This window comes from Macadamia integrifolia, chromosome 11 (assembly GCF_013358625.1).
Source record: "Macadamia integrifolia cultivar HAES 741 chromosome 11, SCU_Mint_v3, whole genome shotgun sequence".
Lineage (NCBI taxonomy): Eukaryota > Viridiplantae > Streptophyta > Magnoliopsida > Proteales > Proteaceae > Macadamia > Macadamia integrifolia.
Window position 1 is genome coordinate 20,370,099 of NC_056567.1, and position 12,426 is coordinate 20,382,524.

At 39.1% G+C, this 12,426-nt stretch overlaps 1 protein-coding gene across 1 annotated transcript in view; it reads right to left on the reverse strand.

Moving 5' to 3' along the window:
* Positions 1–12,426, reverse strand: part of LOC122092972 (alpha-mannosidase At3g26720-like) — a 32,463-nt gene that overhangs the window by 6,811 nt on the left and 13,226 nt on the right. Inside the window, exons 13-14 of the mRNA XM_042663259.1 lie at positions 10,107–10,172; positions 9,910–10,012 (exon numbers count right to left, since the gene is read on the reverse strand). Of these exons, the coding sequence (XP_042519193.1) occupies positions 9,910–10,012; positions 10,107–10,172 (169 nt within the window). The remainder of the gene's footprint in view (positions 1–9,909; positions 10,013–10,106; positions 10,173–12,426) is intronic.

Below are 12,426 nucleotides of genomic sequence, written 5' to 3' on the forward strand. Positions count from 1 at the left end.
TCTCCAGTGGTGAAACACACTTCAATCAGGGTACTACTTGCTTTGGTGGCCATGTATGATTTGGAGCTTGAACAGCTTGATGTGAAAACTGTATTTCTTCATGGTGGCTTGGAGGAACATATTTACATGAAGCAGCCTGAAGGTTTCAAGGTGCAGGGAAAGGAAGATCATGTTTGTCTGCTTAAGAGGTCGATTTATAGTCTTAAGCAATCTCCTAGGCAGTGGTACAAGTGCTTTGATTTCCACATGATGAAGATTAGCTACACAAGAAGTGAGTATGATAGTTGTGTTTATTATAAAGTGTCAAATGATAATTCCATTATTTTGTTGATGCTTTATGTTGATGATATGCTCATTGCTGCAAAGAACAAACATAATATAGTATCTTTGAAGTCTTTGTTGAGTGCTGAATTTGAGATGAATGATCTTGGTGCTGCTAAGAATATCCTTGGCATGGAAATTCTTAGAGATAGAAATGCAAGTAAACTTTGGGTAACTTAGAAGAGGTATATTGAAAAGGTGTTAAAGCGTTTCAATATGGAAAAGGCTAAGCCGGTTAGCACTCCGTTAGCTAGCCACTTCAAGTTATCTGAAAGGGAATGCCCTACAACACATGAGGAGGTGGAGTAGATGTCTCAGGTCCCTTATGCAAGTGCAGTTGGGAGTCTCATGTATGCTATGGTTTGTAGCAGGCCAGATTTGTCTCATACAGTCAGTGTTGTTAGCAGATACATGAGTAATCCAGGGAAAGAGCATTGGAATGCAACTAAGTGGATCTTCAGATATTTGAGCAAGACTAAAGATATAAGTTTTATATTCAGTGGCAAGGGAAGTTCCACAGAATTGGCAGTTTATGTTGATTCCGACTATGCTGGTGATTTAGACAAGAGGAGGTGTACTACAGGGTATGTATTTACATTGGCTGGTGGGCCTATATTATAGAGGGCGATGCTTCAGTCTATAATTGCATTGTCCACTACAGAGGCAGAGTACATGGCGGCAATTGAGGCTGCCAAGGAAGGTGTCTGGTTGGCTGAACTGGTTCGTGAGTTGGGGTTAGAGCAAGGAGGTATAGTGTTACATTGTGACAGTCAGAGTGCCATACATCTTGCAAAGAATCAGGTGTTTTATGCAAGGACAAAGCATATTGATGTGAGATTTCACAAGATTAGGGAGCTTGTCAGAGGGCAGTATTCACTTGAGAAAAATTCATACAGATCTCAATCTTTTAGATATGTTTACCAAGCCAGTTACTACAGAGAAGTTCGATTCCTGTTTGGACTTGATTAATATTACTCACTGTTGAAGATGAGGGACGCACCAAATAGGTGCGGGTTTGTACCTCTTATGAGGTACGGGGATGAAGACGTCTACAGGTTATCTTTACAAGAGACTCGACAGAATTCAAGCCAAGGTGGAGATTGTTGGTGTACGATGTCTTGTATTCTGTCAGAGTTTAATCTAGGGAGTACTAGTGCAGCACCTCGACAGACAGGACGGTGGTCCCACTAGTCGGTTAACGGGCCGTGGGGGTTGCAAGGGGCAGGAGGCCCCCTTGCATAGCAGGGGGTGTAGTGGGGCGCAGCCAGGAGCTCGAATTTTTTATTTGAGGGTAACTGTGTATTTTCCAGATTAGGGTTTTTCGCTATATATTTGTAGCAACGGTTTCTTTCTCTGTAATGCAAGCAATACTAAGAGGTGTGAGGGACAAGCGCTGTAACCTTATTCTCCATTGATAGTGAAGCAAGATCTCATCTCACCGGGGACGTAGGCAATCTTGCCGAACCTCGTAAATCTGTGTGCATTGCTTGCTTTTGTTTTTCCATTATCTTCTGCATCGTTTTAGAGTTGCGTTTCTACAAAAGTACCATCATTCATGAGTCTTTTGCATGCCTTCAGCGCATTACCACCACTTCCAAAACAGATACCTCTCCCTCTCCTAAAGAGAGTTCTGCTTTTGTTGCTAGTTGAGGATCTAATCTCTATGGGAGGGGGCCTGGCTCCTGGGGTGGTCATGGATGTGGCGGTCACGGTACCAGTGGCCAGCAAAGTGATAGACCTTTAGAGTCTTAGACTATGTACTTTTTGTGGCAAGCCCAATCACACTATTGAAACTTGTTGTGCTAAACATGGTCGATCAAAGTGGATTATACCTTCAGCTAATTTTGTTGTGTCTGATGGGAGTATTACGAAGGAGTTGTCTAATGAGACTAACACTACATCCTCATCAGAGTTGTGCCTCTAGTTGACTGTAATCACTTATTGAAGCTTATACGGAATCTCCAACCATCCATTAGTTCCTTCTCATCAACTACCACTCTGCCCCACACAAGTTCATTAGCTTTCCTTACATCTACATGTTCCACTCTTTGGATCATTGATTCAGGTGCATCCATTCATATGACTGATAAGTTTAGGTTATTTTCTTCATTATCGCAAGTTTCTAACTCTTCTCTTGTTATATTTGCTGATGAATCCTCTACCAAAGTGGTAGGTCATGGTACAATTTCTTTTACTGACTCTATGACCTTTTTGTTTGTTCTATATGTTCCCTAGTTACCAGAAGGTTGCTTTTTATTAGTCGACCGACTAACTCTTAACTGCTTTGTCACATTTTTACCCCTACTCATTGTGATTGTTAGGGCCTTTAGACCAGAAGGATGATTGGTGGCGTGCTTGAACAGACCAGGCTCTACTATCTTCATGGCACTAGATCCCATTGCTATTGCTACTACTATTGGTGTTTCTCCTTTTTAATGGCATTCTCAATTAGGACATTTATCTCTATCCAAGTTTCAGCACATAAATCCTAGCTGCAAATCTCTGTCTCTCACCTGGAGTGTGAAGCCTATGAACTTGGGGGACATCATTGGTCAACCTATCCTGCTCGTAGTGTTTCGAGAAGTCTCTTTATTTTCCTTAGTTCATTCAGACATTTAGGGTCTATGTAGTGTTAAAAATAGGTTAGGGTTTTCGTATTTGCTACTTTTGTGGACTGTCACTCTAGATTAACTTGGGTGTCCTTATTGAAGGATTGTTTTGAGTTTTTTGTATTCTTAAAGATTTTTTTTTCTTGAAATAAATACGATTAAGTTCTTCCGTTCTGATAATGCAGTGGAATCATAGTTTTTAAGGCGTTGGTAAGGCGACACCTTAGTAACGCCTTGGCGCTGATGCGGTCTAGAGATGGTAAGGCAGTGCTCCGCCTTATGTGAAATGGCACCTTATGGGTTTTTTTTTCTTAAACATATTTTAAAATTACTTAATGAAGATTCCAAATATAGATTTTTTATTGGTAGGTGTATGGTTTTGTTAACACTTGAGATGTATGGGATCAACTTTACTCCACCAAAAATACCCAAAACAAACAAAACAAAAACACGATTCACAAACAGGGTTTGGATTTTGTCAAGGGTTTTAAGAAAGGGCTTTGAGAAGGAATCAAGGAACAAGGAAGAACCACTGATTCAGGCGACCATTTTGCTCCGGCAACGGTGAACTTCATTCTTCTTTGACAGGAGTAGAAATATAGTGGATGACCTTAGGGCTTAGGCACTCATTTTGGCATCATAGAGGTAAGTATAATAAATACTTGTATTTTTTATTTCTTTTCTTTATATTTATAATTTTGTTTCATAATTATGTATTTATATTATATGTTAATATGTTATGATGATTGATGATTGATGATTGATGATTGATGACGGAGGTGAATGGTTTCTACAGTAATTCGGCATGCGTCACGCAGCACTATAAGCGCATTATAGTGAGTGTCACTGGTGGACACTTTAATAATTCACCTCACTAAGACTCTTCTGGAAAACAGTGGGTCCTACCCACGTGGAATGCCAGAGATTCTTTTCACGGCTTAATTTTAGTCGTACACGTGGACTACCGACAAATTATCTTTCGGCTGAAGCTTATCAAGTTTCCGACAATGACTTCACACCTTATTAGGTGTATCAACTTTTGAAAGAAACACCTTATCTTGAGGCTGTTTACCTTTCACTTTCGGTTGATTGATTGCCTATCCGACGCCATCTCCATCAAGGCCCCATCAGCATCTTTCAACCACAATTTGTTGAAGTTTGGTGTCCGCCATCTATAAAAGGAGAAGCCTCTCTTCTTTGGAAGACACCGAAAATTAGAACCAAGTTACTACTACTACTAAGTGTTTGAATGTTTTTCTGAGTGTTCTGTAAACATTTCTGTGAGTGTTTTTAAGAGTGTTTAAGATTGAATTCAAGCGTTCAAGTGTTGTTTTCCTCCATCTTTTGTAAGCTCAACGTCTTGATGTAAGTATACTATTACGTTCTGTTTGTATTCTTCTTTTGTATTATGCTTGCTGTTAAGAAATTAAAAGAGAAGATTGCTTTCATAGATAGTTTAATTGATCTTTCTTATGCATATTTAGACTTTTATATTACTTTATTTGCTGAAGATCCAGACCACTTCTCCAACCTACACAGGTTAGAAACCTTAGAAATCCTAAGGCTTTCAAAAGAAAAGAACAAATTATATGAGCTTCTAGCTTCCCTTGCATAAACTCTGATCGGAGTGATCCTGGTAGTAAATGGTATCAGATACAAGTTAGAAAAGGTGCCAAAGTCGTAAGGACCATTAAGTTGGTAGTGTTTCACCTTTGTCTGATAGACCTACACCCAAGTCGTGTCGACCTACACCCAAGTCGTACTCAGCCGTGTTGCCGCAGATAGGCGTTGAAGGCGAATTAGTATTGACAGTAGGCGGGATTGACAGTAGGATATTGTGACCAGAAACCCTTATTGACTCGAACCTCTTTAGCATGGCTTCATACTTTCGCTCCAGTTCCCGAAGGTCTTCCTCTTCTGAAGTTAGTTCATCCGGCAAGACTCAAGATTCAGTCCATAATGTCGAAGAAGTGGTTTTTCGCAACCTAGAAGTTGCCATAAACAATTATACCATCCCTAGAATACCTGAATCAGAGGTATACCATAAAGGCACTTTTGCATTTCATAGTGACTATGTCATCAAGACCTGCGAAAGCACCCATACTCTTGCTTCTGATCAAGAGGAGATTCAACTTCTGACTAACTCTCAGATCCAGAGGCATAGAGAGCGTGGATTTAAGTTCATCCACATCGGCTTAGTTCAAATGGCCCTTAAACCCTTAACTCTTCCAGGGATAAATAGTGTTGTCTTTGCTGCCGTAAGAGATGCAAGAATGAACAGTTTTAATCAATCTCTTATGGGCATTATTGAAACTATTCTCTGTGAAGGACCTGTCTATTTTCAGTGTAGACCCAATCTTCCTTTATCCATCACAGACCCAAACATTCTTAAAAGCGCTGTTATTACCTTAAGAACGTATGGATACGATATTCTTCTTGGTACTCAAAATATGGCAGTAATATATCGTGTCTATTACAAGGCTATGACAACGTGTGCTCCTAATGCTAAGTTCATAGATCCAAAGGGTCAAACCGTCTGTTTCCAGGCCAATTCTGAAAGATCTCAAGTGTTTGTGCCTCGATGCATCAGATGGTCGGAAATAAACCTCCCAGACTCTTGGACCTTAACTTCTGTGGCTCAACCTCAGCCACCAATGCAAACTACTCCATCATGCATCACTCAGCTTCCTTCTGGTGATGTTGAAATTACATTTGACCGTAGATCTACTGAATCTAGACGATCTACTTCTTCTGTACTTTCTTCTTCTTCTGAATTTTCTCAATTCCAAGCACCTTCTCGTGCTTCTACTTCTAGAGTTCAGAATGAGAATTTTGATGGAATCATAAATCTGCAGGGTACAAATCGTACTCCGTCTCAGGTTAATCAACCTGTTTATGGTCCTCTTTCTAGAGACCAATTTCAGGCTCAATATCAGCCTCCTATTAATTAGGAAACTGGCTCTTCTTCTCCCACACCTTCTGATATGCAAGGATCAGGAATTATGATGCTTCATTTGGTAGAAGAATCTAAGTTCCAGATTAATAAACGATTCCTTATTCAGGAATATCGTTCCCCGAAGAATGAAGGAAAAAGAAAACTTTTTGAAGAACATTATCCTTCTAATTCGGATCGTCAGATGCTTCATGAAAAATGGGTTTCTCAGATGGAAACTCACCAAATTAATATTCCCTTTTTCTCGTGGTTAAAACTGTATCTTCTTGAAAATAGATCTCCTAACACTCCCCAGGTTAGTGAGATTAAGAAGATAACCACCACATTTATTTCTCAGGAAGGAACAGAATTTGATTCTGTTCATCCTCCCTTTCAAGCCTTAAAAGTAGGTGACCAAAAGTTTGCAGTTCCGCTTAAAACTTCTAGCCCAACTGTTAGACCCTTGACTGAAACTCATCTTAGTCATGTTGTTGAACAAAACAACTATACTAATCTTTGTCTCCAGTCAATTGGCAACCAAACTGATCGTATTGAGACAATTGTCAATTTTTTACATCCCCATACTCCATCTACATCTCATACGACAACCAAGTTTGATTGGCCAACCTTTGCTTCTCAACCTAGAAGCATTCCTCCTAAAGAGTCTACTTCTCAAACCAGAAGTAATCAGTCTGTCTTGTTCAAACCACCTCCTGTCCTGACCATTCCTCCTAAGAAGAAAATGGAGTCTACCATTCTTGATGAAATTGTTACTAGACTTCAAAAACTTCAGGTTACAAAGGACAACCTTGACAAACTTGCAGACAGTCAGGCTCTCACTCTCTCTCTTGCTGATCTATCCGATTCTGAAATCGAAACAGCAGAAAGAGAATTTCAATCTATGCTTCCTAATCAGGCAGCAGTTCCTGAGTCTCTTCCTCAGCTAAATCAAGTTATGGGAAGAACTCGAAAAGTTATGCCTACCGCTCAGACGGATTATTATTACCCTCGTCCTTCTCCTGCTGATTGTCAATTCGAACTCGAAAAGGACAACTCTAATTTCCCGGTCGATGGTAATACTATTTTCGAGTGGAATATTGATGGTTTATCTGAATATCAAATCATCAATGTTTTGAAACGGATGTTAATGTATGCTACTGCTGCAAAGCTCAATCATTCATCCGATTCAGATGTTGCTAAAATGATAGCAACTGGATTTTCCGGCCAACTCCGTGGTTGGTGGGATTTTTATTTGTCCGAAGAAGTTAGACAACAGATAATCGGTGCTACCACTAGTGTTCCGCAACAGCTAACTGAACAACTAGCTGACGGTAATTACGCCCAACACTATAGAATTAATTGCTAAAATGTTTTGATTGATGATTGATGATTGATGATTGATGATTGATGATTGAATATTGATGATTGATGAAGATGAACTTAGTTTATTCACTTTATTGATTTGTTTTCTTGATGAATATCTTACATTGGTATGAATTTGAGCCTTTAATATTTATTTAACATATGAGTAATAGGATTCAACTAGGATTTGAGCCAAATAGATTGGTTTTATAAAAAAAATTACACAGGAACGTTTTAGTCAATAAGGCGACGCTTTATGCCCACCTTATTGCTAAGGCGCTTCGAAAGACCTTCAAACGCCTCCGTCGCCTTACCGCTTTAAAAACTATGGGTCATTGTAAATGGAATCATAAATCCGCAACCATATAGAGCTACAGTTAGCTATTATTTCTGTATGTGGTGGTGAAGAACCAATTTCAGCAATAATGACGTCCAACCCAAAAGCCCGAGTTTCAGAGTGGATAGACTACTCCCAAGGTCATATGCTAGTCATTGCCAGACCTCCCTAGACACAGCCAACACACTCGGATGCTGCCACATCACTCTGCATACTCTACAACTTGTCCAGCACTGCCATCTCATCTGTACTGTTTCTGCTATGGTGTACACATCATCAACATCCTGACATCACATATAGGTCTGTACATCTTACCAACATGCTAAACAAATCCACTAACATGTCTGACACATCATCAGCCACCACTGATACTCTACACATCATCTGCCATATCATCAAACTGGCCACATCATTTTGACACTATCCACTGACACAATGCCTGTACTCTGTATTGCTCTATGCCACATCATCAGAACCAGTATGGCCATCACATCAGGACCCCAACACTGGTCACATCATCAGAACACTGATACTGGCAACATCTTCAGTCTGTCCATCTCACCACTGCACTGGGCATATCTGCAACCTCATGATCATCATTTGTACATCATCTAACATACATCCACTTACTTAAGCAGTTGTACAGTCTCTCACTACCAGTTCTTCTCACATCATTGTGTGAGTGTGTTGCTTGACTGACTGTGTTGACAACAATGATAACCACAGTCCAACATCTTAGCCATCCCAATCATGTTGTCAAAGTGTCGCCTTTGCCTGGGGCCTAGGCGACAGTCGCCTTGTTGCATTGCATGTTGCCTTGTGTTTTGGCACTTATTTATGCCAAATATCATTCATAAATAATTACTTAAGATATTATTCATAAATAAGCAAATACCCCCTATTTGAATCCAATAAAAATAGTTTAAAAATAAAATCCCAAAATGATAAAAAGTCAACCCCCCAGTCCAATAATAAAAATTGGATTTTGGTCATAGGGGCGATTTTCAACTGTTAAATGCTGGGGGTTTTCTCAATTATGGAAATTTTATAAATTCTATCATGTTAAAGCACTGTTAAAAACCAAAAGTCCAATAAAATAATCTTTTGTTTTGATATCCATAAAATTATTTTCATTTAGACGATTTTAACAGCATTCGCGCACTTAAAAATAAGTTTGACCAGAGCATAACTTTGTCATTACAACTCAGATTTAAGTAATTTTAGACTTGTTGAAAAACTGGTTTTAAGTTATAACTAATACAAAAAGTCTCATGTAAATATAAAATCATTTGACCAGTCAAACTTATTATAGAACAAGAGAATTTCTCTAAATGTTGATTTTTTTATAACTTAATATCACTTAATGTTAATTTTTTATAATTTGATGTAGCTAAATGTTGATTTTCAATAACTTGATGTGGCTTAATCTTGATTTTTCTATGATACAAGGTATATATAGCTTACTAAATAATGTTAGAAAATAGGTCCAAAAAAAAAAATAACACTCGATTGCCTTGTTCACCTTAAGGCAGACGCCTTTTCGCCTAAGCGCTTAGACAACCTTCCACCGCCTTGGTTCGCCTTGCCACCGTGACAACTATGATCCCAATGCATTTTGAATATTGGAGATGTTGATTTGATTACCCAGGTATGTTTCTCAATAGGATGTTTTCAGTTGCATGCACTCAGATTTCCTTTTCTTGTTGATTCTCCTCAATGGGTGCAGTCTGTATCGTGCACCATGGAACCTACTAAGGTAGAATCGAAGATTAGACTTTCTTGTTTCTTACTGAGCAGGTAGGTGCCTAATGCTTTAGGACCCTGTAACCTGATTTCTCGTGTTGGACAGTGCATCACCATAAGCATTTTTCCTTTCCAGAAAGAGAAACAACTGAATGACTAATACTCAAATCTTGAAACATTATATGAAGAACGAATGACACGCAAAACTTGCAATGTTAACAAGAATAATATCTAATAAGAAACTACACGGTGACTGCTTTATTTGTTTAACAAGTTAATTATTTAAGAGGACAATGAACCTTAAAAGCAGCCTGACCAGAGAGAGAGAGAAAGAGCCTTAAGATCAGAGAGCAACAAATCAAAATAATGAGTCCTCAGAAACACCCCAAGCCCCAGAAAATCTCTGGCCAAACAAGAAGCTCAAGTGATCAACAAGAAGGCCATGACCACCTCCCAAACATCAGAAACCCAAATGGAACCAGAACAACAGACAATCAAGGACCACCCATGCAAGTAGAAAATCCCAAAAATCAGTGAATCCTACGGACAGAATCACTGCTCTTTCTGACCAAAAAAGAGGCAGCAACACCTTTTCCCAAATTAACTACACACTGAAGTAACAATATGGCACAGAGCAGAAAATAAGCTTACAGGAATTCGAACCACATCTTCCCTCTTCCAACCAAGAGAATTGTAGACAACAACAACCTACAAAGCTCACCAATAATTTAGACAAAAACAGAACAGCAATTAGGAGTTTTTCTAATGAAAAAGAAATAAAATGAGAAGCAAATTTTCTTACCAAGCTTTTCCCATGAGAGAAATCCATTTCTGATGGGGGGCAGTAACTTATATTCAAAAGAGCACACTGCAGAAGAAAAGTCATGCATCAGGATATATCTGTGCCTTAAAATCAAAATTGGAAAGTGCCATACATAGCTCAGGCGCAAAAAAACAACAATGATCATAATTCAGAGAAATGTGTCTCCAAGGTTGCAAGCTAGCAGCAAGTTTTAGAGATACTCCTTTCCTGTTTTCTCTTGCTAAAAAGATATTTTAGAAAGTGAAACCACCCAGGGGATAGGGAGACCAAACTTAGAACATATGTCACACATGGAGTAAAACAAGAAGCTTAAGGGTCTCATGGTAACATATTATTTATCCTGTTTCTCAATCTGTTACTGCATCTCATCTTCCATTATTACTTGCAACTTTGTCTTCTCTATTGTGTCTGTATATCAGGAAGCCTTGTCACATCCTGGTTGAAAACATGCTATGAATGTTGAGATGGATGCCCTGTTGGATCATCAGACATGGTCTCTTACTGACAACCCCCGGGGAAGGAGCTTGTGCAGTGACACTGGGTGTACACAGTAAGGTACCTACCGTTCCATTGAGCGGCTGAAAGCTCACTTGGTTGCCAATGTTTACTCAGAAATATGGTGTCGACTATTTCAAGACCACCTCTCTAGCGCGGCACCTCTCAACTTTGTTCATGTTCTTATCTCCTAGGCGATGAATTTTGATTGGCTTCTGTTTCAGGTTGATATAAAAAAATGCATTTCTTTATGGTGATCTTGAACAAGAGGTATATATGGAGCAAACTCAGGGGTCTGTTGCTTAGGAGGAGAATGCATCCAAGGTATGTTGTCTTCACAAAGCAATTTATAAGCTGAAATAGTCTCATTGTGCCTGGTTTGATGTCCAGTAAAGTTGTTGGTGGTTATGGGTTCACTCAATGCTTCTCTGATCACTCTAGAATCTAGATTTGTTGGTCATCGTGGGGACAAGATTGTTTTTTTTATTCTATATGTTGATATTATAATTTCTGGTAATGATTCTTTTGGCATTGAAGATGTTAGAGCATATCTACACTGGAATTTTTTTATAAAGGACTTAGGGATGCTTAGGTACATTTTGGGAATTGAAGTTGTTCGTAGCAAGAAAGAGCCAGGCTGTCTCATAGGAAATATGTTCTTGATCTTCTATATGAGACTGGCATGTTGAGCTGTAAGCTTGTTGATAATCCTATGGATCGTAATCTGAAACATGTGGCATGTGATGACAAGGATTTTTTGGACGAACAACAATACAGAAGGCTAGTTGGGAAGTGTGTTTATTTGATTGTTACTTGTCCTAATATTTCCTTTGCCATCCGAGTTTTTAGTCAGTTTATGTAGTCCTAAACAAGCCCACTGGATGTTGCATACCACATTCTGAGATATCTTAAAGGTGCTCCCAGGAAAGGTCTTGTCCATCAACGTCATAGTCACACTGATATTGAGGGTTATTGAAATGTTGATTGGGCTGGTGCTGCAAATGATCGTCGGTCAACTACTAGGTATTGCATGTCTGTTGGTGGTAACCTTGTGACTTGGAGGTGTAAGAAACAGACTATTGTGGCTCGGTCTAGTGTAGAGATTGAATATAGAGCTATGGCACATACTGTAGTGGAGTTGATGGGGTTGAAATCTCTTATTCAAGATTTTGGGTTCTCAGTTGCGAAACCTATGAAGATGCATTGCAATAATCAAGCTACAACCTATATTTCCAGTAATCCGGTTTTTCATGTGTGGACTAAACATATTGAGGTCAACATCATTTTGTGACAAATGCAGATATGCAAAAGCTTATTTTGATTCTGTTTGTCAACTTGGTGATATGTTCATTACGCTTCTTAGTGGTTCTTCCAAGCTGGGTATTGAGAGAGAGGGTTAAAGTGTGTATCGTGAAGTGTTGGTCCATGGACATCCATGGACTAGTGTACCGTAGGATAGTTCTAGACTTCTAGTCTACTAGCTTAGTTATGTCTTTATCTTCTATTGTTTCCATTTGTAATTAGGCTTTAGGCCTAGCAAGTAATCTACTTCCATTGCAACAATAATACCAGACTTGTAGAATCCCTACTAAGAGTCAGCAATTAGAAAATAAGTAGTTGGCTAGTGCGATAGAAGTTGTTATTCTTCTATCGCACTCTGGCACACCTCTCTCTCTCTCTCTCTCTCTCTCTCTCTCTCTCTCTCTCTCTCTCCACTTCCATTTGCTGGTTCACAAAGCTCTGATATTCTCACAGTTACCCTGTAACAGAACCCATTCTATCCAATAAACCTTAATCCAACTTC